Source organism: Magnolia sinica, chromosome 4 (genome assembly GCF_029962835.1).
Source record: "Magnolia sinica isolate HGM2019 chromosome 4, MsV1, whole genome shotgun sequence".
NCBI lineage: Eukaryota > Viridiplantae > Streptophyta > Magnoliopsida > Magnoliales > Magnoliaceae > Magnolia > Magnolia sinica.
In genome coordinates this window covers 81,043,079-81,069,185 of record NC_080576.1, presented here as the reverse complement: position 1 = coordinate 81,069,185, position 26,107 = coordinate 81,043,079, and the positions used below count along the sequence as shown (strand labels likewise).

Genomic DNA, 26,107 nt, shown 5'->3' with positions numbered 1-26,107 from the left:
TTGATCCCAAGGCTAGATAAAAGGTTGGTTGTGTGAGGTTAGCAGGAATCAGACGTATGCCATAACTTTTAACATGAATCCAATCAATATGACATTCCAAACTCAAGCTAGGGCATTATGAAGTTATGACCCTTAATAGAGTGGAATGGTGGAACATGATTCATGTAGCCGACCACAATTAATTGTTATAAGGTTTAGATGATGATGACGTTGATGATGAATATTAGCGAAAGAAATGGTAGTAAAACTTAAACTTATATAACTGTATAAAGATATACATAGCATGCTATCAACATTGTATGATAAAGTAATAATAATATTATTTGGTAATGATATTACAATCCATGTTAACAAAAATAAGGAAATGAATTCAATTTCACAATTTGGAGGTAGCCAGCTTAGTAAGATCCTTCCTTAGTATTTTTCCAGATGGACTCTTTGGGATAGAAGGCAAAAATGCAACCCGTCGAGTTCTCTTATATGGGGCCACCTATTAAATAATAATTCAACAACACTTAATATATAAAGACAAGATAAAGAGTCATGAGTAAATATTGGCATTATACATGTTATGAAATTCATCATTCATGATTAAATGGTAATAATATAGGGTCTAGCATATCTTGTCACATATCGAAAAAAGGAAGTGGGCCTGCATACCTTACATTCCAAAAATAATTGGGGGGAGGGGGGCTTATAATAACCTTATATTGAATCAAAAGGTATGGTTATCACCCACACATGTAAAAATCTATATGAAAACAATGTACCTAAGGACACCAAAATTTATGCACATTTTGTTTTGGTAAAGCAAATTGTCACACTTGATCTTCATCCTAAAGATGAAGTTCATAGGATTATTGAAACCATATACATGTTCACTAAAGATTTTAATACACCAGTTTTGTGGTATCTTAGTCCTCGAAAATAAATGCTACCTAGTTTTTATATCATAAAAAAAAGGAATGCAATAGCATGGTATGCTTGAGCTATAGAAACCATAGTTAAAAAAACCTGCAAACTCAAAATGATTAATGAACAACCGATCAAATGGCATGGAAGACTAGACTGATTCTTTACTTGACTCAATGTGGTATTTAACAATTAAATAAAAAATATTTAAAGTAATTACAAATAATTTTAGTGAATGTCTATGAATAAAATTTAAAAGAATTAAGACCGAACAAGAGCCTCAATCAATGATGAAGATTGATATTTATATCATTGGTATCAGAGACTCAATCCTAGTTATCCCCAAACAAGCGATACAGGGTCAACGAATATCAATAATGAAGGAGAAGATCAGCAAGTTAGAGGAAGAAATGCTACAACACTCTGAGTTTCTACACAAGAGCAAAGAAACTCTTACTGCTATGAATATACAATATCATTGGTTGTCATCTTCAATGATGTGGGAAGACAAGAGTAGCTTCGACAATCATGAGGAGTGAGCTAAATTTGAGGGATCTAGTAAGTGTCTTAATTGTGATGATTTTGTGCCGATTTAAGGATGATACACTTTTTTATGTTTTTCAAAATTTAGAGGCGAAGATCCGATTAGTGGGTTTATCGGGCGGAACAAATTTTCTACTTCTAAAAGAGTCTGGAGAATCAAAGGGTCCTATTAGCGTCCTTTCATTTAGAAGGCGATGTCATACAATGGTTTCAATGGTATGAGTGGACAAAAGCTTCGATGTAATGGGATGACTTTGTTAAGGCCCTTTGTGTATACTTTGGACCAACAAAATATGAAGATTTTCATGTTGCTCACTCTAAGCTATGACAAACTACAACCGTTCGAGACTATCAAGCTAACTTTTAGAGATTGGAAAAATGGGTGGAAGGATAGACGAAGAAGGCACTTGTTAGATGTTTCATTATGGGATTGAAGGAGAAGATTGTGACTAATGTTTAAATGTTTTGATCTTCTACCTTGGTGGTCGCGATCGAGTTAGTTCCCATGTAAAAAGAGAAGCTCCAACAACTGCATAAAAATGGAATGGTTCCATTGCCAACAACCAACTTCACTTCAACAACAACAAAAGGGTAAACCATACTCATAAAAAAAAAAAAAAACTTGGGGTGAGATGTAGGCACGTCAGGAGAAGGGTCTTTGTTATAACAATGATAAGAAATTTGTTCTAGGCTACCATTGCAAGATATAACAATTATTTCTGTTGAATGGTGAACTAGATGAAGGGACAAATGAGGATGGAAATTCGAATGGAGAGAAAGTAGCACCTAAAATTTCAATCCATGCTCTTTCTAGGTGGTCCCCCACCTCAAACTATAAGGGTCTTTGGTATAATAAAAAAATAAGAGGTGTCAATTCTCATTAACATTGGGAGCACACACAACTTTATTAATAGTAAGTTGGAGTAGAGACTTGGTTATCCCATCATTCGATCTTCAACATTTGAAGTAATAGTTGCAGACAGACAAAAATTGGTATACACAAGCTATTGCAAGGACGTGGAGTTGATAATACAAGGGTATCACTTCCGAGCTTACATGTATTGGATATCGTTGAAGGATTTGATAATGTACTCGGTACTCAATGACTTTGACAATTGGGCTCTATCTTATGATACTTTAATAAGTTAACATTAGACTTTATTGTGGGTAACCAAACATATCACTTGAAATGGTAGTACACTGGAGACACATGACCTCCCGATCTTAATTACATGAAAAGTCTCTCGAAAGATCAACAAGGATATCTACTTTTACAAATTTCTAAGGAGATAACAATAGGTAGCATAGTTTCTTCATCACCCAACTTACTTTGTTTACTTAATGACTTTGCTAGTGTGTTTGATGAACCCAAAGGGTTACCACCAAAATGTTTGCAGAATCACAAAATTGACTTGTAGCCTGGCGTATCACCTCCAAATTTATGACTTTATCGTTAGCTGTATTTAAAAAATTGAGATTGAGTGCATCATTCATGAGATGTGTGCATTAAGAATTATACTACTCAACATTACTCCATACTCCCCACCGGTTTTATTAGTTCGAAAAAAGATGAGACGTGGCCCTTCTGTATTGATTATCGAGCTCTCAACCAATCAACGATCAATGATAAGTTTTCTATACTAGTGATCGATGAGAAGTTCGATGAGTTGCATAGAACTTGTTATTTTTCTAAGCTTGACTTGCAGTTGGGGTACCATCAAATTTGGGTTCGAGAGGAGGACATCCCTAAGATAGGGTTTTGCGCATATGATGTCCACTACGAGTTCCTTATGATGCTATTTGGCCTCACAAATGCACCGTCAATGTTTTAGTCTCATGAAGGATTTATTTCAATACTATTTATGATGCTTCATTTTGGGTTTCTTTAACGACATTTTGGTATACAGCTTCATATCAGTAGATCATCTCTAACATTTATAAATCACCCTAACTCAAGTTCGTGATCAATAATTATATGTTATGAAGTCTAAGTGCACTTTTTGTCAAACGGGGGTGGAATATTTAGGACATATTATCTCCCATTAAGGAGAGGCAGCAAACCTCAACAAAGTAGCTAGTATAACTCATTGTTTTAAACTGATTATGGTTAAAGAACTTTACATGTTCCTAGGGCTCATGGGATATTACCGATAATTTGTTAAAGGTTATGGAAAAATTAGTCAGCCACTTGCGGTGTTACTTAAAAAGGAAAATTTTCAATGTACTAAGGAGGTTGATCATGCCTTTGAATCTCTCAAGGTGGTTGTTTCAAGTACTCCTATCTTAGCTTTAGTAAAAATTTCCTAGATATTTTATACTAGAGTGTGATGCTTCAGATGGTGGCATTGGGGCGGTTCTTATGTGAGACAAACAACTTATTGCATCCTTAGCAAGGCATTGATGAATAAGAACCTTATACTTTTTACATATGAGAAAGAGATGTTCGCAATTGTTTACGTTGTTACCAACCGGTGCCCTTACCTTCTTTAGCCCATAATTTTAAATATATACACCATTGCAGCCTATAATTTTTCTTCAATCAGCATGTGTCTTCTCTTGAACAACAAAAATGGGTGTCCAAACTCTTTGGTTTTGATTATGAGATTGTATACCGCAAAGGAAAGAAAAATATAGTAGTGGAAGGTCTCTCACATCAATTACTTGAAGGTTCCATGACCGGTATATCTATGCCCCAATTCTTCCTCAACAACATTAAGGATGAGTATGTGAAGAACCTGGAGATATAGAAGATTATGCAACGGCTCCAAGTTGACTCTATTGTTGTGCAAGGTTATTCATTGCAAGATTCTAAGCTATTCTATGAAGCAAAATTAGTCCTACCATCATATTCAACTCTAAAGGAAGACATACTATATATGTGAATTTCATGCCTCACCATCTACGAACCATTAGGGTTACCTTTGTACATACAAAAGGCTATCTAAAAATCTATATTAGAAAGGCATGAAAAAAGGACATCAAGAGGTTCATGGCCTAATGTGATAGGTGCTAGTATAGAAAGTATGAGGCAACGTCGCCACCAAGACTCCTTCAACCATTGCCTATTCCTAAACAAGTATGGGAAGACATCTCCATCGATCTCATTGATGGACTACCCAAGTCAAATGATAAGAGTACTATGATGGTAGTCGTCGATCAATTTACTAAATATGCACACTTTTGTGTTCTCTCCCACCACTACACAGCTGGTTCAGTTTCACAAGAGTTGGTGTGAAACATTTCCAAATTGCATGGCATGCCCCGATCGATTGTCTTTAATTGTGATTTCGTCTTCATCAATAATTTTTGTAAGGAATATTATACACTCCAAAGGACATAACTACTGATGAGTACATATTACCACCCATAGACCGATGGACAAATAGAGGCCTTTAATTGATGTTTGAAAACATACCTTTGAAGCTTTATAAGAGATTATCCTAAGTAATGGGTAAAATGACTTACTTGGGTTAAGTAATGGTATAATACCACTTACCACACAACAGTCAAGATGAATCTTTTTGAGGTTGTCTATGACAGGTTACCTCCCACCATCAGTTCATACTTACCACTCACTACTAGTGTTGATTAGGTTGATTGTGAATTATGTGATTGAGACAGGATACTATGCACCTTACCTTTTCATGGCCCAAAACTGTATAAAGGTTCACGATAATCAACATCGATCTAAATGAGAAATTAATGTAGGGGGCATGGTTTTTCTCATGCTATAACCTTATCGACAGTCCACACTCACCGTGCGGTCCAATTAGAAGTCAACTTCCCATCACTATAGGTCATTTCAAGTGCTATAGTGTGTGGGCCCAATGGTATACAAGCTTGCTCTTCTCCTAAGGTCCAAGCTATACCTAGTATTTCATGTCTCATTGCTTAACAAACAAGTGGGAGAGCAGGTGTGGATGCATCCATATCTTCCTCCTATTACAGATGAAGGAGTGATATAGCTGAAACTATATCCTGTAAAAAAGGCAGATGATCAAGAGAGGCAATAAGGCTGCTACATAGGTTCTGATGCAATGGACTAATTTTCCAAAAGAGGATGTAACCTGGGAAGAGTACTCTTATTTTCAGAGTCATTTTTCATATTTTGAACCTTGAGGCTAATGTTTTTTTAAGAAGGTTTGAATGTTAGTATTTGAAGATAAGTCTAAGCAAGTTGAAGACACGTGACATTAATTTAGATATTTTATAGTTAGTTTGTCAGTATATTGTTAGGATGCTATCTTTTGTTATTATTTTTTTCTCTATGTATTTAGTTGCCATGAAATAATGAAAGATTACAAAAATTTACCACTATTTAAATCAAAGGGATCCATCACAAAATATGATATTAGATTAAGGTTTATTGCAAATGATCGTGCCTAAAACATTATTCTAGATAGGAGGATCCTTAAAGGAGAATTGATCATCTCTTATGATCATGGATGCATTTTTACCAAGCACGTACTCTTTTGTGTGGAAAGTTTCTATTATTTTCTTCCCTTCTCTTTTCTTATTAAGAAGAGGTTTTAAAGGCATTTTCTCTCCCTCAAGATTTGGAGAAATTATTTGTGGGCCCATCAATGTGATCCATACCATTTATTTCATGGGCCCAGTAGTCAGTAGTGAATATAAAAAATCCAAATAACTTTTATAGAGAAGTTATTATTGTTTTTAATTGCTCATAATAAGTAGCCATTTTCACTGTTTTAGAAAGATATGGATATCTATGTCATTATTAAATTGTTGTTAATGAAAGTTATGAAAAATGAAAGGGATATGGGTGTACCTAAAAACCCCGACCCCAACTATAAAAAATTCCCATAGTAGGAAGCTAGGTGGGGCTCAATGTGATGTTTGTGAGAAATCCACCTTGTCCATCTGTTTTGCTAGTCCATTGTAGGACATGAGCCAAAAAATGAGGCAGCTTCAAAACTCAAGTTGGCCACACGATTGGAAAAGATGGAGTGGAAAATGCCTATGGTTGAAACTGTCCTAAGGTCCTGCGTGATGTTTATATGCCACACAAACCATTGTTAAGGTCATTTCTATTGGGATGAATAGAAAACACAAAAATATTAGTGTAATCCAAAACTTGCATGGCCCCCCAAATGTTTAAACAGTAGCCACTCAAACCCAACGATTTCGTGTTGTGTCCCAGTTGAGTTTTGGATCTAATTCATTTTTAGATTCATGTCCTAATATGATGTAGAGTGGGTTGTGGGCACTTTCATGGCCAAGATGGACCAAAGAAGGCCTGATCAGGAGTGGAAGTGTTCAGGATTGTCAAAACCTCAAAATAGTTGTATATCGCAAACTGGAATGAGTTTTTGAACATATCATATATGATTTTGAGGTAGGAGAAGCTACTTTAGCCAACCAACCCAACTACACTAGGTAACCTATGCCAGATTTGCGAGATTCCGTTATATAGACGGTCGAAAGTCTTTTTTATTTTCATTTTTTTTACTATAAATAGTAAGTTTTAGTTTGATCATAACTTTTGATCCTTTGAGTTTTAGGAGTCATGCCCAACATGAAAAGGGCTTAGAAAAATTATGAGAATAACATGGTTAGGCCAAATTGGACACTCACTATTTTTGGCTGAAAACCATAAAGTCTAGTAGGAATCATGACCGTCTATAAATAGTAAGTTTACTATTTATTGTAATTCACGTTTTTAAGGAGTTTTAGTTGGAGTGTGAGTCTGAAACTTCTTCCTAGGTTTGAGTTCACTATTTAAAGGGTTGTAATTTTTTTTATCATCAATTAATTTATTTTCAATTATTAGAAATTATTTTCTATTTTCTTCCTTAGTGGATTCGAGTAATCTCTGTGAGGAGTCCAGAGAAACTCCATGGATTCGGAATAGTTATCCTTGAGGAAGACGGTGATCGAACTCATCACGTCCTTCCTTACATCATAATATGGCCCCACCCGCCTTCCAACTGCAGCCTCCCCAAATGGGTCTTGGTCTAGGCAGGGGCTCCATAGGGCTTACCATGATTTATGTTTTTTTTTTTTTTCAACTATCCAATTTGACTGATCATTTTAGGGCATGGGCCCAAAAATGAGCAGATCTAGGGCTCAAGTGGACCACACCACTAGAAACGGGGTGATAATGGCGCCATCATTGAATGCTTCCTGGGGCCCACCATGGTATTTATTTGCCATCTAACTTGTTCATAAGGTCACATGGACCTGGGTCCTTACTCTTGCTCCGGTGGTAGACTCTTAGGAGTTTCAACACCTGGTCAAGGGTTCGAGTACCCATAGGTGGTGAAATTCCACCATGGTGTGAGTGTGTGGGGTTATGTGTGCGTGTGTAAAATAAAATTTGAAAAAGACAAAAAATAAAGGTCACATGGACCTGGAAGAAGAGAAAACAGAAATATCAACTTGATCAAAACTTTTGTGGCTCTCAAAAAGTTTTAAATGGTGGGCATTCTATCCCCAGTGCGTGGTCCACTCGAGCCTCGGATCTAACCTTATTGTAGGGCCCATATTCAAAAATGATTGGGCAAAATGAATGTACCGCAAAGAAACAACACATACATCACAGTGGGCCTCATAGAGCCCCTACCTGGGCATACTATCCAAAAATTTTCAGGTGCCTTTTTTTTTTTTTTTTTGTTAGCTTGTTAGTACACCCCACTCAGTCTACCACTCAGTGTTGAAACAAGGTATCTTTCACTCAGTCTACCACTTGAGCTATGGATCAGGGTGTAAAATTTTTCAGGTGCTTATTTACAAATACTTTCTCATTAACATTGGAATGTATAAAGACCTCTTTTAAGGGTATATTTGTTTTTCAGTAATTATACATAAATACAAGTAAATAAGTAATTATTATTTACTTAAGTAATTCAGGCCAGCAGCCTCCCATGTCATCCATAGCTATGCTTGTTGGAAAGGCAAAAAGGCTCTAGTACTAAAATTGAGGAAGGAAAGCACTATACCTGTAAATTTGTGGGAGACACCATCATATATGTGTCTAATCCATGTTGGGGAATTGAATGCTTACCTTTAAAAACTTCCTAGGGCCACAGAAGTTAGGTATTGATTAAGCTGATATTTGTATTTTCCTTTAATCTATGTCTATGTGACCTTGCGAGCCAGTTGGATGATAGATACACATTCCTGTAGGCCCTAGGAAGGTTTCAAATTTCGCCAGTGGACATCATTATCTCTCTTGTTTCCTGTGTAGTCCAGTTGAGTTGATTAATCTACCTCATTTTTTAGCTTATGCTATAAAATGAGCTTGTAAAATGGATGAAGACCATGGTTCACACACACACACACACAAATTTAGTGGGACTCACAGATTTTACTCACGCAATTCCTGGATAATTTACATGGATGCAATCATCATTTAAAAAAAAATAAAAATAATAATCCGCTCTTAATTTACCACCATTTAGTATGAAAAACAAATGAGACAGAAGTTAAGTCGGTTCGGACGACACATCAGCGATCCGGGCATGCATCGGGCCGATCTTCTTATCAGATCGGCCAGCGCAAGATAAAGCCTCATCCCGAATATCTTGGGATAAGATCCCCGACCCCGAAGCTCACGGGATCGGATGAAGACTGGAGATGGGCACGATCCTGTCTCCGTGATACCAGGAGAGGATCCCGCGCACGATATCAGGAGGAGAATCCTCGTACGATTAAATGCTCCGGCAGCTATAAAAGAGGAACCTCCATCGTCTTGTAAGGTAGGCAAAAATTCTTTCTCAATACCTCTCAATACATTTAGACCCAGAATCCAGGACTGACTTTAGCATCGGAGGGTCCCCTGCTCAAGCCAGGGTCTCCTTTGTCCTCTTTCCGTGCAGGTATACGAGGGTCTAAGAGGACGAACCAGATTTTTGTATCAACAGTTTGGCGCCGTCTGTGGGAACCGTACAAAAAAGTCATCTCATATTTCTATATTGAATTCCATGGTGATGACTAGAAGGACGGTCCCAGAAGAAGATTTGAATGAGATCGCGATTACAGGGCCAGCGGGTCCAGTCGCGGTCCCCGCAGCCCAGAACCCACCTAACAACCGCCAACGAGGAGCGGCCAGAACAACAACCAGCGGGGTCGCAACGATGGGCGGTTGGACCAGAAGGTTCAGAAATCCCGTCCGATATGAATATGATGAAGCAGATGTTGGACGAATGTATCAGAAGCAAATGCAGCCACTCCCGCATCCTCAAGGGGAGACGACGCGCACTGCGGCGGTTGATCCTCAACCTTCCGCGCAGCAGTTCCCGCCGAGCCAACCCCAAGGCGAATCAGAACCATCTCCAGCGCCAACGCTTCCCTGCCCCGACCGATCTTCGACACGAGATAGAGCGAAGAAGGCGCAAACGCCCTTCCATGGAAGGCACGGCAGAGAGCAGTGAACCTTGGAAAGCCGATATTCAAAATTTTAAAAGAGAAGTGCGGGAAGAAATGGCGAAAGAGATGGCGGACATGAAGCACGGCCGGACTATGTATTCGACCAGGTTCGAAGCAAAGGCGTCCCCCTTTGTGGACTCGGTAATGAAGGCTCGGTTGCCCGAGAGGTTTCGATTACCTCAAATCACTCCTTTTACCGGCAAGACCGAACCGACGGAGCATATCGAATGCTTCAGAACCTATATGGAGCTCCACGATGCCTCGGATGCAGTAATGTGTCGGGCCTTTTCTCTTACATTGACCGATGTAGCTCGACTGTGGTTCAAACAGTTGAAACCAAAGTCCATCAGCTCATTCGTTGAGCTGAGCGACGCCTTCCTCACCAACTTCATCGGTGGAAAAAAGAAATTGAAGCCCCCTGCACATCTGAACAATATAGTTCAAAAGCAGGGAGAGCTATTGAAAGATTATATCAAGCGTTTCAATTTCGAATCCCTTCAGGTTCGAAAACATTCAGAAGAAACGGCTCTCAATGCGCTCATGCAAGGAGTTAGAGATAAGCCATTCCTGGCATCTCTAGACAAAACTCCGCCCGATACTCTGGCAGAATTTATGGCACGGTCGGATAAGTATGCAAACGCCGAAGAAACGCGAATTCTGCGTGAAACTAAAACTTTGGTCAAAGAGTCGGCCAAAAAGGAAGCCGACTCGGCCGGAGGAAGGAAACGCAAGAATGATCAAGCGCATGATGAGCGAAGGTCAGGCAAACGACCAGATCGAAGATTTTCCACATATACCCCCCTGAACAAGACTCAGGAACAGGTATTGATGGAAATCAAAAGCGAAGGCTTTGTCAACTGGCCCAGTAAGCTCAGGAGTAATCCTAATTGGCGGGACAAGGATAAATACTGCCATTATCACCGTGATCACGAGCATAACACAAGTGATTGCCGTCACCTAAAGGAAGAGATCGAACGACTCATAAAGGACGGCCGACTCAAGGAACATGTGGTTAAACCTGGGGTAGCTGAAGGACGTCCGACCGAGAGTCAGCCTATGGAAGAAATCCGGACAATTGTCGGCGGTCCGCGAGGTGGGGGCGACTCAAACAATGCTCGAAGGAATCATGCGAGAAAACTTAGTCAGCCTGAGTCAGAGCTTATGATTATAGATCGGTCACCAAAGGAGAAGAAAAGGGAAAGATATTGCATTTCGTTCACAGAGGAAGATGCCCGAGGTATCTATCACCCTCACGATGACGCATTGATTGTCACCCTGACTATCGCTAACCGAAAAGTGTTCCGGATACTCGTCGATACGGGGTCATCTGCAGACGTGTTGTTTACTCGGGCGTTCGACAAAATGGGGATCGAACGATCCATGCTACGCCCGATCGGACCCCGTTAATCGGTTTTTCCGGAGGACAAGTACTGCGAAGGGATTGTCTCGTTACCACTCACGGCTGGTAGTGCCCCACATCAGAAGACGATGATGGTTGAATTCTTGGTTGTCGATCAACCCTCAGAGTATACAACGCAATACTCGACCTTCATTGAGTCTCCTCCAAGCCGTGGTATCCATATACCATCTTTCATTGAAACCGAGTCGGGAGTAGGAGTTGTCAAAGGAGACCAGCAAGATGCGAGGCGTTGTTACATGATAGCTGTAAAGGGAACCGCCGACAAAAGTCCGATCAACATATCAACGATCGAATCATTGGACCCTCGGGGCGAGAGTCATGAACGAGGGCAGCCGGTCGAAGATCTTATCTCAGTCCCCTTGGTCGAAACAGATGGATCCAAGACGATACGAATTGGCTCGTCTTTACAGTCCCCCTTGAAAGAAAAGCTGATAGCCCTGCTCCGTAGGTACGCCGACGTATTTGCCTGGTGTCATGAAGATATGACCGGGATCGACCCCTCTGTGATGACTCACCGACTCAACATCGATCCGTCATATCGACCGATCCGACAGAAGCGACGACCGCTCGGCCCTGAACGATACGCCATCATTGAAGAAGAAGTCAACAAACTCCTCCAGGCTAATTTCATAGAAGAAATACACTATCCAGAATGGGTCGCGAATGTCGTGCTTGTAAAGAAATCCAACGGGAAGTGGCGAGTCTGTATTGACTATACTGACTTAAATAAAGCCTGCCCGAAGGATAGCTTTCCGCTTCCGAGAATAGACCAGCTAGTAGATAGTACCGCCGAACATGAGCTCCTCAGCTTCATGGATACATATTCGAGGTATAATCAAATTGCAATGCATCAAACAGATAAATCAAAAACTACCTTTGTCACCGACAAAGGCCTTTACTGTTACCGAGTGATGCCATTTGGTCTGAAGAATGCCGGCGCAACTTATCAAAGATTAGTTAACAAAATCTTTGCTCGGCTTATAGGCCGAACCATGGAAGTATACATTGACGACATGCTCGTCAAAAGTATACACGCGGCAGATCATGTGAATGATTTGGAAGAAATGTTTCTCATCCTACGGAAGTTTCGGATGAAGCTGAATTCGAGTAAATGTGCTTTTGGGGTGGGCTTTGAAAAGTTCCTCGGTTTCTTGGTCAGTCAGCGAGGAATAGAGGCAAACCCTGAGAAGATAAAGGCTTTGATTGATATGGAATCCCCTAAAACCATTAAGGACATCCAAAGGTTGACTGGACGAGTCGCAACACTTAATCGGTTCCTGTCCAGAGCCACGGATAAATGTCTCCCTTTCTTCAAACAGTTGAAAGGAAGACAAACAATGGGTTGGACGGAAGAATGTGAAGCGGCATTCCAACAATTAAAATCATATCTTGGTTCTCCACCTCTCTTATCAAAACCCGAATCAGGGGAGTCCCTGCTCCTTTACCTAGCAGTATCCGAGGCAGCGGTTAGCTCGGCTTTGATACGAGAATCCGAAGGAAAGCAACTGCCGGTTTATTACGTCAGCAAAGCGTTATTGCCAGCAGAAACGAGATACCCAAGCTTGGAAAAAGTGGCCTTGGCTTTAATAACTTCCTCTCGCTGACTTAGGCCATATTTCCATGCCCATACCATCATCGTGATGACCGATCTTCCGCTTCGCCAGGTATTGCAGAAACCAGAAGCTTCCGGCCGACTCACGAAGTGGGCTATCGAACTGAGTGAGTTTGACATTCAATACAGACCGAAGGTAGCAATCAAAGGGCAAGCCGTAGCTGATTTTATTGCCGAGGGAACACCACCAACCGAACTCCCGGTCAACGATATGCCAAAGGATGTTGCAGTTCCAACAACAACCGCTCCCCCGACCCTACCCTGCCTTATTTTCTGGAAACTGTTTGTCGACGGTTCTTCCAACTCGAAGGCAAGTGGGGCTGGGGTTGTGCTGGAAACCCCCGATCATACCTACATACAGTATGCCTTACGACTTGGATTCCAAGCGTCGAACAATACGGCAGAATATGAAGCGTTGTTACTCAGCCTCCGACTCGCCGCTAACATGGGAGTCACGCACCTAAGTGTTTTCAGCGATTCTCAGTTGGTTGTTAATCAAGTTACCGGTGTATACCAGACACGGAAAGACCAATTAAGAGCCTACATGGAGAAAGCGAAAGAACTTATCAATGGATTTCAACTCGTCGTGTCACTCGGATCCCTCGTACAGAAAACGGCAAAGCCGATTTATTAGCAAAGCTCGCCTCCGCCGATGAAGATGATATACCCAGGTCCGTCCCTGTCGAATACGTCGATAAGCCGAGTATAAATGAACCAATTAGCGAGGCCGTCAATACAATCGACTCGGAACCATCCTGGATCGATCCAATCCGCCAATACCTTGACAAGGGAAAGCTGCCTGAAGATCGTGCCGAGGCTCGACGAGTTAAGATCCGAGCCTCCCGTTACACCATACTCAACGGAACCCTCTATAAGAAAGGTTACTACGCTCCGTTGCTGCGGTGCCTCAAACCCAGTGAGGCGAACTATGTATTACGTGAAATTCATGAAGGAATCTGCGGAAACCACTCCGGAGGGCGATCTCTCGTCCACAAGGTCCTACGACAGGGATATTACTGGCCCACTATCCAACACGACGCTCGCAAGCTCGTCCAAAAATGCGACAAATGTCAGCGGTTCGCGGCAATTCCGAGGCAAGCCCCCGAGGTACTGACGCCGATAACTGGTCCCTGGCCCTTCGCACAGTGGGGTGTCGACATCATAGGTCCACTCCCTATGGGAAAAGGTCAGACCAAGTTTGCTGTGGTAGCAGTGGATTATTTCACGAAGTGGGCCGAGGCAGAGCCATTAGCTAAAATAACCGAGCAGAAGATCACCGAGTTTGTATGGAAAAACATTATCTGCCGATTCGGAGTACCCCGTACCATTATTACAGACAATGGAAGACAATTTGATAATAGGATCTTTCGCGAGATGTGCGACAACCTCGGAATCAGAAACTTCTATTCTTCACCTCATCATCCTCAAACTAACGGACAAGTTGAGGCGGTTAACAAGATTATCAAGAAACATCTTCGGACCAAGCTTGACCGGGCCAAAGGAGCATGGGCCGAAGAGCTCCCGAAAATTCTTTGGGCTTACCGAACTACAGCTCGAACCGCCACAGGAGAAACTCCCTTTTCACTCGCGTATGGCTCGGAAGCCGTCACTCCTGTTGAAATCGGATTACCTTCGGCTCGAATCACTTCGTTCAATGCGGAAGAAAATGAAGAACTCCTTACACTCGGGCTCGACCTTCTGGATGAACAAAGGGAAGTGGCGCGGCTGCGCAGGGAGGCACGGCAACGACAAGTGGCTCGGTTCTACAATACCCAAGTTAAGATCAGGAGGTTTCGAATGGGAGATATGGTTCTCCGAAAAGTATTTTCCAATACCAAGGAATTTGGATCGGGTACGTTGGGACCCAATTGGGAAGGACCCTATATCGTCTCGGGCACCATCCGACCAGGAACGTATCGGCTAGAAGATCTAAACGGACAATCATTGCCTCATCCTTGGAACGCTGAGCACCTCAAGATTTACTATCCTTAGCTCGGTACTCAATGTTTAAAGACTCTGAACTAAGAAAGATTAAAGCCAAGTCAAATGAATAAAACTAAGCGTTTTCTTTCATTCATCAACCACATGCGAGTACAACATGTGAATACATCGATTTTATAAAAAAAAAAATACAAGGGGCCCTGGTTACTGTCCTCCGGTAGGAACGATACCCCAAGCATTCTCGCATGTACCGGCCTCATCCCCAGCAGTGACTTCAGCAGCGGCGTCCGGATTCTCGGATTCCGAGGCTCCTCCACCCTCGATTTCTGAGAGATCAAGGTCAGGAAAAGATTTCTTTATGTCTTTGACACATTCCAGAAATCCGCTTTGGAACAAGCGATCCCTCTCATCCTCGAACTCCGCTGACTCAAGGAAAGCTTGGACGGCTTGGTCCCTAGCCTTCTCAGCCTCCCGAGTCTTCTCGTTGGCCTGCTGAATATGCCCCGCCGCCTCAAGCTTAGCCCGAGCCAAGTCATCTGCACAAGAAGCATGGACTGCGAGAACTCGTCGGTTCTCTTCTTCAGCTCTGGAAAGGAGAGCCAATACCCGAGTAACCTCGGCTTGCGCTTCATCAAGGGCTCTCCTGGAGAAAGCCGCCTCTGCTTTTGCGTCTTCAGCCGCTTTCCGGGCAAGGGCCGCCTTGCCTATCAGAACGCAGACCCGAGTTTCGGCATCCTCGCGTCGACCTTCGGCTTCCGACAGAAGAGTCTGCAGCCGATGAGTCGAAGATAACTCTTTGCTGGCCTTAACCAAGCAGGGAGCGAGTTCAAAAAGCACCCTTGCTGCATGGCCGATGGTTTGCGATGAAGGAGCGTTGTAGAGACTGATGAACTCTTTTTCGCTCCCATGGGCTAAGGCCCAGGGAACCATCCCCGACACCACCTTCTGCAGGACGGACGACCCTTCTTGGTTCGTTTCCTCCCCTCTGGAGGATGCAGTCCTCGTCTCTTCTTCCCCTCTGGAAGACGCAGCCCTAGTCTCTTCCTCCTGTCTCGGAACATCCGTCGCAACGTGTCCCGAGTCGGGTGCGGCCTGAGGTTTCGAGGCTGCGGCCACCGTCACTTCCACCCTTTCTTCCGGGTCAGAAATTACGACGACAGTAGGGGCAGAAGAACTCGCAGGCTCCTTCTCCTTCCGCACCACTCTTTGTCTCTTCGGCGGCCGAGGCTCCGACAGAAGAACTGATCGCGGAGGAGCCTTTAACTTCGAAACCGCCCTAAGAGGAGGACGAGCTCCAGTCATTTCCGAGGGGGCCGATTCGGGAACAATCCTGAGATGGGGTCGAGCTTCGGGCAAATCTAAAAATAATAATAAAAAAAAACGAAGTAAGTCAGGAAAAATTCAGAAGATACATGAAGATACATTTTCAATTACCTGTGACGGCCGAGTCTAGACCTAAGACGCTCCGGCTGTAAGAGCACCTTCCAGGACCTATCTGCCGGATCCAACGTCCTCAACTCTTTGATCCGAGCTGAAGCACTGGAGCCGAGCTTTTGCCGCTTCTTCGGAATATCTGCCAGACACAAGCCCGTCAGACTCAGAATATTACAAAAATAAAGAAGGGCAAGAGAGAAGACCCAAGTCACCTGCTCTCTGGAACGCCCGAGGAACACGAGCCTCGCAGGACCCGGACTCAGCCGTCTCCCAGCGACCACAGGCCCAAAACCAACGTTCTCTCCAATGCTTGTTGGAAGTGGGAGGGTCAGTTATTAGGGAGCCGCCTCCGCCCCGCCAAGCAGCGAAGACATAAAAGCCGGGGTAGTTCGGGTTCACGCGCACTTGGTATAAGTGGAGAAATTCGTCGACTGTTAGCGGTGGCTGTTCCATCTCAGCCCATAACACCGCACACCCGAATAAGTTCCTCCACCCATTCGGAACTATTTGCCCCGGGGCAATCTGAATACGAGATAAAACTCCCCGGACAATGGCCTGAAGGGGCAGACGCAAGCCGCATTGCATCGAGACTTGGTAGATCGCGACCGCCCCAGCAGGAGGATGATCCGGCAAGTCATTCGGACGGGGGAGATAAGTGATAACAGATTCGGGGATGTGATACCCGATTCGGATTCTGTCTAAATCCGCCTCAGTTAAAACTGAAGGAACCGGGCCGCTTAGATTATCCCCCGATCCTTCTCCTTCAGACTCGGCGTGTGCCGACTCATCAATAGGAACCGGCCCAGAAGTTCCCTCGGCAATCAACATTTCCTCTTCCTCCTCCTCTTCTTCCTCCATGCCCCTTGGAAGATTAGGCCTTCCCGGGCGGGTTATTAAAGACGACCCACCACGAGAAGGATCAACGGAAGCAGGGCGCTCCGCCGGCAGTGACCCTCTCAGAAAGAAAAGCGGCGTTCGCATCAACTGTTAGTCAGGAAGGAAGGCGATTCCGCAACATTCCAAAACGTTGCGCTTCGCCTTCATCTCAGGAAACTCCCTCCTGGGACTTCGAGAACCTCTAGCCGCCATTATCACTAAATAAAGAGGAAGGGAGACTCACCGGAGGGAGGAAGGAAAACGGAAATGGCGAAAGGAGCCACAATTAAGAAAGAGGAAAGGAAGAAGACGAAAGACCGAAAAGCTCCAAAGGAAATGCAAAGCGGGAATGGCGTAGAAGTTCGAAATGCGGGACCCCCACCATTTTATAAGATTGCCATGTGGCGGAAGCAATTAATGGGAAAATGATTCGACACCTGCATCGACTCCCCCACTCGACACGTGGCGCACGTCGACTGACGACAATAATGCCCTTGCTACGTGTCCAACCCTCATTGGCGGGGTAAGCGATTTGACGGCTGTCGGCGCATGCGATGTCAGAAACTGACCGTCAAAGGCGACACAGAATGCATTAAATGACTACTTATTGTCTCGGACTAAGTTATGAACCGACTCAAAACTCGCTACTCCTAAGTGTCATATGAAACACACGGAGTAAGGGGGCTTACTGTTGGGGACAAAAGATACAAAGTTCGGAGACTCGGACTTAATGCCTCGGGTCGCCAAAGGATGTGTCAGATCCGAGGCATGGTTCGACGACAAAGGTTGAGTCGGTTCGGACGACACATCGGCAATCCGGGCATGCATCGGGCCGATCTTCTTACCGGATCAGAGCAAGATAAAGCCTCATCCCGAATATCTTGGGATAAGATCCCCGACCCGAAGCTCACGGGATCGGATGAAGATCGGAGATGGGCACGATCCTATCTCCGTGATACCAGGAGAGGATCCCGCGCACGATATCGGGAGGAGAATCCTCGTGCGAAAATGCTCCACAAGCTATAAAAGAGGAACCTCCATCGTCTTGTAAGGTAGGCAAAAATTCCTTCTCAATACCCCTCAATACATTTAGACCCGAAATCTAGGCTGACTTTGGCATCGGAGGGTCCCTGCTCGAGCCAGGTCTCCTTTGTCCTCTTTCCGCGCAGGTATACGAAGGTCTAAGAAGACGAACCAGATTTTTGCATCAACAGATGCAATCATCATTTAAAAAAAAATAAAAATAATAATCCGCTCTTAATTTACCACCATTTAGTATGAAAAACAAATGAGTCCTAATTGTGCTTTATTACCATATATGGGGGGAAGACTCGTTGATGAATAGCTGAGGAAAGAAAGAGAACACCTCCCATTGGACGCAGTTAAAAAGTTTCCAAGTGGAGACATGATATTGGCAGATATGCCCATGTTGATGTGCCAAATACAGGCAACCCATTGGTAGGCACACGTGTGTAAGAGATCAGGACAGTTCAATGGCTATTTCCAAATATTACTTTAGCCCAAAGGCCCCGAGCTCTCAGCTGATCTGCTCAGTTAGTCCGAACCCAATGAGTAGGACAAGACGAAGAGGGAAAACCAAAGGTCCAAAATTCAATGCACATGTAAGATACACCTGATGATTGTGCCGTGCTGAATTTTTGGCAAGGAAACACTCACAATGAGCTATTCCGGATGAACTATCCGGATCATACCCACATGCCGAATACAAACATATGGCAGCACTTGTATTTGCACATGACGATGTGTCAAACAGGTGACGAGCCGCATGATACCTAGGGAACCGAGCTAGCTTGGTTAGCTCGTTCGACTCGGCTCGAAAAAGCTCGATTCGATTCGGTTCGAAGCTGAGTTCGAGCTGAGCTGAGCTGCTTTTCTGAGCTCGAAAATAAGTTCGAGCCGAGTTCAAGCTGGCCCCAGCTTGACTCGACTTGGATCAAACCCAGCTCGAATTGATTGAATCAGTTTGATGACTCGGTTACTTTAATATTAATGTTGCACACCAAGTGTTTGATGAAATGACTGAACGAAGTGTGGCTGGTAGGAAGTTATGTATATGAAACAAACACCCTTTTTTTTTTTTCTTGATTTTTATGTTGCTTAGGTGTTTGATAAAATACCTGTAAAACCACTGCAGTTGTTTTACATATAGTGAGATTTTTAAGGTACAGTCCATGTGTTTATGAAAATGCTGCACAAGTGAACTCGGCTCGAACTCGCCCGAGTTGTTGACCAAACCGAGCTGAACTGGCCAATCAGGCTCGAGGACCGAGCCGAGACGATTCGAGCTGAGGCCAGCTCGACTCGATGTACACCCCTAATGATACCTAGAGCTGGGCATGGGACGACTTGACTCCTCACACTCGTTTAGATCCGACTTGATCCGAATCGAGTGGGTGAGTCCATTTGAATCGAGTTGACTTCATCCAATCTGAACTCAAATTGAGTTGAGTTTGAGTTACCCAGTAACTCGACTCGACTCAAAATCCAAATCGGTACTGACTTGACTTGATCCAAAACTCAACTCGTACATATATATTAAAAAAACTCAGATTTGATGTTTCAGATTTGAGATACCGTGTAGCTGATAGAATGGTTGCAATTCTAGCAAGTGAATCTTGGTTTTGAGTTGTGATTTCAAGATGTGGATACCCACCGCACCTGACCTGACTCGGTACTTGTGACTTGGTCAAACTCGGTCCAAATTAGACCAGGCCAGACCTAAGCTCGGATCGGGTCAGGCATGCTGGACTCGGTACCGAGCCGGGTCGAGTCCGGGTCGGGCCTATTTCAAAACTGGATTGAGTCAGGTTGGCCCTAATTCACTCTGACTCAACCCGGTGCCCATCTCTAATGATACCGAGGCTGCTTTATGACCCTAGATTCGCAGGCACTCAGAAATTGTTCACCTGGCATATATTACCTTTTACAGCAAAACTACTCTGTGGAATGTATATTTTATCAAATAAAACCTCCGAAATGTTTTTTAGGGATGAAATCAAAAGTTGTAAACTCAAGGCTTGTAGGGCCCACATGTATAACATCCAACTCGTTAAAACGTATGCACCATACCATGGTGATGACAAGAACAAAACAATAGGTCAATCAAATCATCAGATGCGCTACACTTGAATTAAGATTTTTGAACGGTGCGCATTATTCTTCATGGATCGGCCCACGTTACGATTAGATCAGCAAATTTTTTGTTCATCTAATAAAAATGTCGCTCTACATCAATTGGACGGGTTAGATGTGAGATACCACGGGCCTAAAAAGGAAAATGAGGACAGTGTTGTAAATTCTCCTTAAAAAAGCACTATTATGGAACATCAGGAGCACTCTTTTGTAAAATTCAATTTTTTATAAAAATTTGTGGCAAAAATTTGTAATAATGGCTGAATAATCCTAACCTCTTATTCATGGACACTTCTTCATGGAAACATGACTATTGGATGTTTTCATTTTTGCTTGTCCAACAAACATATGCTAATTACATAACCAAATAAGCTCTTATAATTTACGATACTATTGTAGCCTAATTCTGGTGGTGCCCATTAAGGAAAGGACACATGTCATTGTAAAGGAAATATATAGCATGTGTCAGATTTTTAAAGATATTCATAGCACTTTTCACGGACTTATAGCTAGCATTGCCAAGCAGTCTTAAGTATGGAAAATCAATTGAGCATGAAGATGCAGCCGCTGTGTGGCTAATAAATGAGTTACGGCAGATAGTAGAAAAGCTTGGTCAAGAGAAGATGAACAATCATAAGGGAAACGCAACAAGAAAATAATCTAAACGAAAGAAAGAACTAGAGAAAGACTTTTCGACTACCGTGACTAATATAGTAATGGCATAAACATTTTGAAGAATACGTTGGGTGGCAGAAATCTATAAATAGCTAGAGAAGTAGTAGAGCAAATCTATAAATAGCCAGAGAAATAACAGAACAATGGGCCTCACTCTAATCAAACAAAATCTATTAATTTATTTTATCTCAGTTATCCTATAAGTAGCAATAATCTATAGTAGTAATTCTTAGTTCTTAATTGTAATCCAGGTCTACATTCATACGTTGGACTTGATCTTTATTTAATATCAAACAGTTCTTTTAAAAGATGCATTCTTATAATCGCTCCTAGTGACTGATTATGAGTTTATCCTTTTGTTTGATTACACTGGTATTTTGAAAATGTACTTTCTTATGAAAGTCAAAGCGCAACCCATTTTCGAGGAAGAACCCCTCCCTCCAACAATCACTTGATCATAGAAAATTCTGCAATTGGTTTAATAAGCGACCGATGTTCTCAAAATCCAGTTATATGTGTTTATATACGATGTATCTACTTATTTCGGTACTTGGGGTCGAAAGTTGTTCAGTTTAGATTGAGCCGCTATATTGATTTTGGCATGGCTGCACACACACGTGACAGAAAACAAATTGGTACACCTAATAAGACTCAAAACTACTTGGCTGCCATAAATTATCATTGTTCGTGGCCGTGAAAAAAATCGAACGATGAATGCCAACAGATATATGTACATTACATATTAGGATTTGGAAAGTTCAATTTAACTGGTTATATGCCAATGTGTGCGATTTCTAAATATTATCAAAGTGCCTGTGTATCATCCATAACACTGCCAGAGTATCAAAGTTTTAATTTTCTCGTTTTGGACATGAAAATTAACGTGAGCTTAACGGGACACGTGGCATCACCTGCTTTGCAATGTGTTCCATGACCGTGCTTTCGGACAAATTGCTCCCTGCTTTCTTAACCACATATGCCATTGGATATTGTCCAACCTCCTTGTCCGGATACCTGCATCCAAAATATTTCCACATTTAATAATAAACCGACACTCGTGCGTGAATTGTAACACGTGTCCATTGGTAGTAATGGGTCGGGAATCGCATGCAAATTTTAGATTTTGGTGCTACCAACATTTCCAATGGCATTGTGCCCATGATTCAGTGATCCAAACCGTTGTTCTGATATGAGCCAATGGATAATGCCCAAAAATCTCTTAGATTTGAAGATCCTAGGCCCAACGATCTTGATTTTTGTTTGCACGCCAGAAATTGAACGATTGTGGAGTTCTAGGTCATGGTCCATTTGAACGGTTTGGATCATTAAATACCCACCTGATGAGTGGCATGGATAACCTAGAGGTGTGTGCAAGCTGGCCTAATCCATTCCATTCATCTACTGGTTAAAAAAAAAAAAAAAAAAATCCTCGCAAGAAGATCATAACCATAACTGGTGGACTGTAAATTAATTGGGCGGTTGATTAAAAGAAGGATGTCCATCAGCACTCTATCTGATGTTGGAGAGAGAAAAGTCTTACGGTATGACAGCAGCGTCGAGGATCTCCTGATGACAAAGCAACAATGCCTCCAGTTCCGCCGGGGCAACCTATTAAACGAAAAGGCACTTAAATCCAGACGGTCCGATTAGTCCAGAGTGGGACCCCGTTTTTATGGGTCATAGCTCTGAAATAAGATTTATTAGAAAATCCTGATCTAATATTAATGAGCATTTGTTTATACTGTTGAATATTAATCCACCAATGGGCCAATCAGGATCAACTATCATGCTTGATCTTTTCAGGTTATGATTCATCTAAAATGGGTCCCCCGTTTAAATGGTTTAATTTGAGGTGAACACTGTTGGACATAGTCTGATGTAGCGCGGGTAGTGGACAGTTTTATGGCCAAGATGTATCAGAAAAGGCCTGGTCAACGATAGAAGTGATCCAGACCGTCAGCGTATTTTACAATCCGGAATGAGTTATTGGACATAAAATATAAAATTTTGGGGTAGAACGAGCTACTTTATCCACCCAACCCGCTATACTGGGTTGAGCAAGCTGGATTTGAGAAATACCATTAGATTGACAATCGTTTCCTTATCTTAATTCCATTTTTTACCATAAATAGTAAGTTTTAGTTTGATTATAACTCTTCATCTATTGGGCTTTAGGAGTTGCACCCAACGTGAAAAGTGCTAAGAATAATTAGGAGAACAACTTGGTGAAGCCAAATAAGACACTTACAATTTTTGGCCAAAAACCTCGCGCACTAGTAGACATCACGACCGTCCGTCTATAAATAAGTTTACTATTTATAGTAAGTTGCGAATTATTGCTTGGTATCCTTATTTAAAGGGCTGTGAACTCCGTTTATTTCATTCATCAATCATTTTCAAATTTTATAGAATTTATTTTTTATTTTCTTGTTCTTTTCCTCATGAATTTGAAGAGTCTCAGTAACGAGTCCGGAGAAGTTCCATAGATTTGGAATAGTGAGCCCCTTAAGGAAGATGGTGCTCGACCTCACGTTCTTTCCTGCATCATATTCCCATGGAGCCCACTTGTGCAAAACTACTAGCAGGGTGGGCATGGGCATACACATTTTTCCTTCTAAATTGAAAGATGAAAGGACAGGAGAGAGATAGAGATAAACCTTCTCACTAAATTCCTCCCTCGTCTATCTCTCTGGATGCTTCTCTTTATAAATTTAGGGAGCTATCCCCTTGTAAAATTCACTCTGATCATTAGTGATTATGACAGGCCTACCGTTGTAATGTTTAAATTAAAAAGAAAAAGAAGAAGAAGAAAAAAAAAAGGCTGACTCGTGATTTTGGTAGGCCTCACCAAGGAAACCACCTAGGCCAGAAACATCTACTCTTGATTTTTAGAGGGCCACGGATACAATTATATGAAATTTGATTCCACGCAAAAATATAGATTTGTGTACCAAAAATCATACCCTGAGTGATTTACATAGGCCAAACTAATGAAAACAATTTTGAGGCAAGCATTGCCCTGTACATGATTTCCGGTCATGTTTTCTACCTGAACCACTGATAGAGCTGAGCTTTAGGCCCTTAGCCTAACATGTGGTGCTGCACTTGATGTTTAGGATTAATTTTAAATATCATGGTGGGGCCACCAATTCCACCGATCCATTTTGCTCAGAGGTAGTGGAATAATAATTGTACCGATTAATAAGGTATTTTTAAAAAATCTTTCAAAATTATATAATATAAATTTATATTAATTAGATAGTTTTTTTTTTAAAAAAAAAACATTTCCTGTATATTAATACTTTATTTAAAATGGGAGATGATACAGTTAGGTGGGTAAAACTGGAACAGGTGGAACCATCTCTACACAGCAAACGTGGCAAGTGATGCATCCATCAGGACCATCCATCTAATAGACCCCACTATGAATGGCCCACTTTTCAAATCTTGCAAAATTTGAGCAATCCTAGCCATTATTTTCTTCTCCTACTAAATAATTATTGTAAACCAACTATTTTCCGGCAGACAACTAGGACCATCCAATTTCTATTTCATCGGCAATCACACGGATGTTCTAGATTATTCGATCACTCAGCCACGTCTACAGCACAGAGAGATGGCTCTATAATATCAATCCAGTTTTAACCTGCAACTAGTTCAAGGTAACATGGTTCTTCTATTAAAAAATGGGAGAAGAGTACCTACCTGATATCCCTTGTATTTGATGAGCTCTTTCAACCTATCAATGACGAAGAGATATCCATCTTCATCAATGTAGCAAAGATCACCTGTTCTTAACCATCCCTTGGAATCCAGGGTCCCTATAGTTGCTTCTGGGTTGTTAAGATATCCTGTAACATCCAACCCCACCAAAAAAATCACATATTTCGGTAATAGAGAGCTTAAGGGCCTATATGGACGTATTTCTGCAAAAGGGATTTTTCAGCCTGCTTTTCGGTGGGCTCCATGAAAATTAATTGAGCATTTTAGTGCATGTTTTACTGACTGGGGTGTGAGACAGTTTACAAATGTGCATTCAAAATCACAATGAGAACTGGGATTGGGCTCTCTTTTATGGTATGCCCAGATGGACATAATGCCGAGTCTAGAATTTTGCCCAATATCAGAAAATGCATTCTACCAATGTTAGGAACGTTTAAGCCTAAGGTGCCATTTGATAAACTGAAAATTAATCTCTCAAAATTAATTTAAGTATTCAAAACTTAAAGTGTTGAATTATAGTTTTGAAAAAAATTTAGAAATATTTTAGTCAAAAGTGAAAAAATAAATAAATTAATGCACCATCACTTCCATCATTCAACCTTCAGCATTAAGTGAAGGGAAGAGTTGAAAAAGAAAAAGAAAAAGAAGGTACATTTTTAGTAAAAATTAATTTAAGCACTTAATAAGATGGATTTTCCAAGCAATTGAACCAGTGAAAATTATTAAAAATATCAAATTTCAATGATGAGTGTTGAAAATAAGTTTTATTAAACGCACCCCAAGTCTATCCCAATTAATTAACATGTCTAACTAGCAAGCCCAACCTAACCCATGGACCACAAACTGTAATGACAAATAACACCGAGAATTTACAAAATCACAATATTACTATGAATCATTCATCAAACATTATTATTGTGATAATAGCACGATACTTTCATAACCTCCACTGTTTTAAATTTATCATGATTTAATCATGAAATTATTGTGATTTTAACATAAAACTATTCGACATAAGATAATTAATTGATAAGGTCCCAAATCCAATTGGTTGTACTATAAGTTATGGTCCAACCAATGAATAACTTCCAACTATTCATGTGCACACGAGATTGAACCAATCCATTGTGTTGGCCCATAGTGATTTGCATATTATTTTCAAGATCTAGCCCACCGAATAAGTAGAGAGAGTGATTTATGCACTAAGAGATCCTCATTTGGGGCCAATCTATTAGAAGGGTTGGATCTCACATGCACTTAATAGGTTAGAACACTACATGAAAATGCGGGAAAATGATTGCACAATTCAATGGAAACTATCGTTGGATGCATTTTTAGCAATTCGACAACAAATGCCATTGATAATTTGAAATTTGGTAAAAACAAATTAGGTGAGAAGCCCTCATGTATGTCTCTCGCCCTCTCGCCCT

General features: G+C 41.8%; 1 protein-coding gene across 1 annotated transcript; it reads right to left on the bottom strand.

The window, feature by feature from the left end:
* Positions 1 to 236: 236 nt before the first annotated feature.
* On the bottom strand, positions 237 to 24,887 carry LOC131243278 (probable CoA ligase CCL5; the record flags this gene model as incomplete). Its single annotated transcript, XM_058242505.1, has 4 exons — positions 237 to 490; positions 21,866 to 21,968; positions 22,495 to 22,562; positions 24,660 to 24,887. Coding segments are annotated over 4 exons (513 nt in total), but the record flags the coding sequence as incomplete, so codon positions are not given.
* Between the last annotated feature and the right edge of the window lie 1,220 nt (positions 24,888 to 26,107).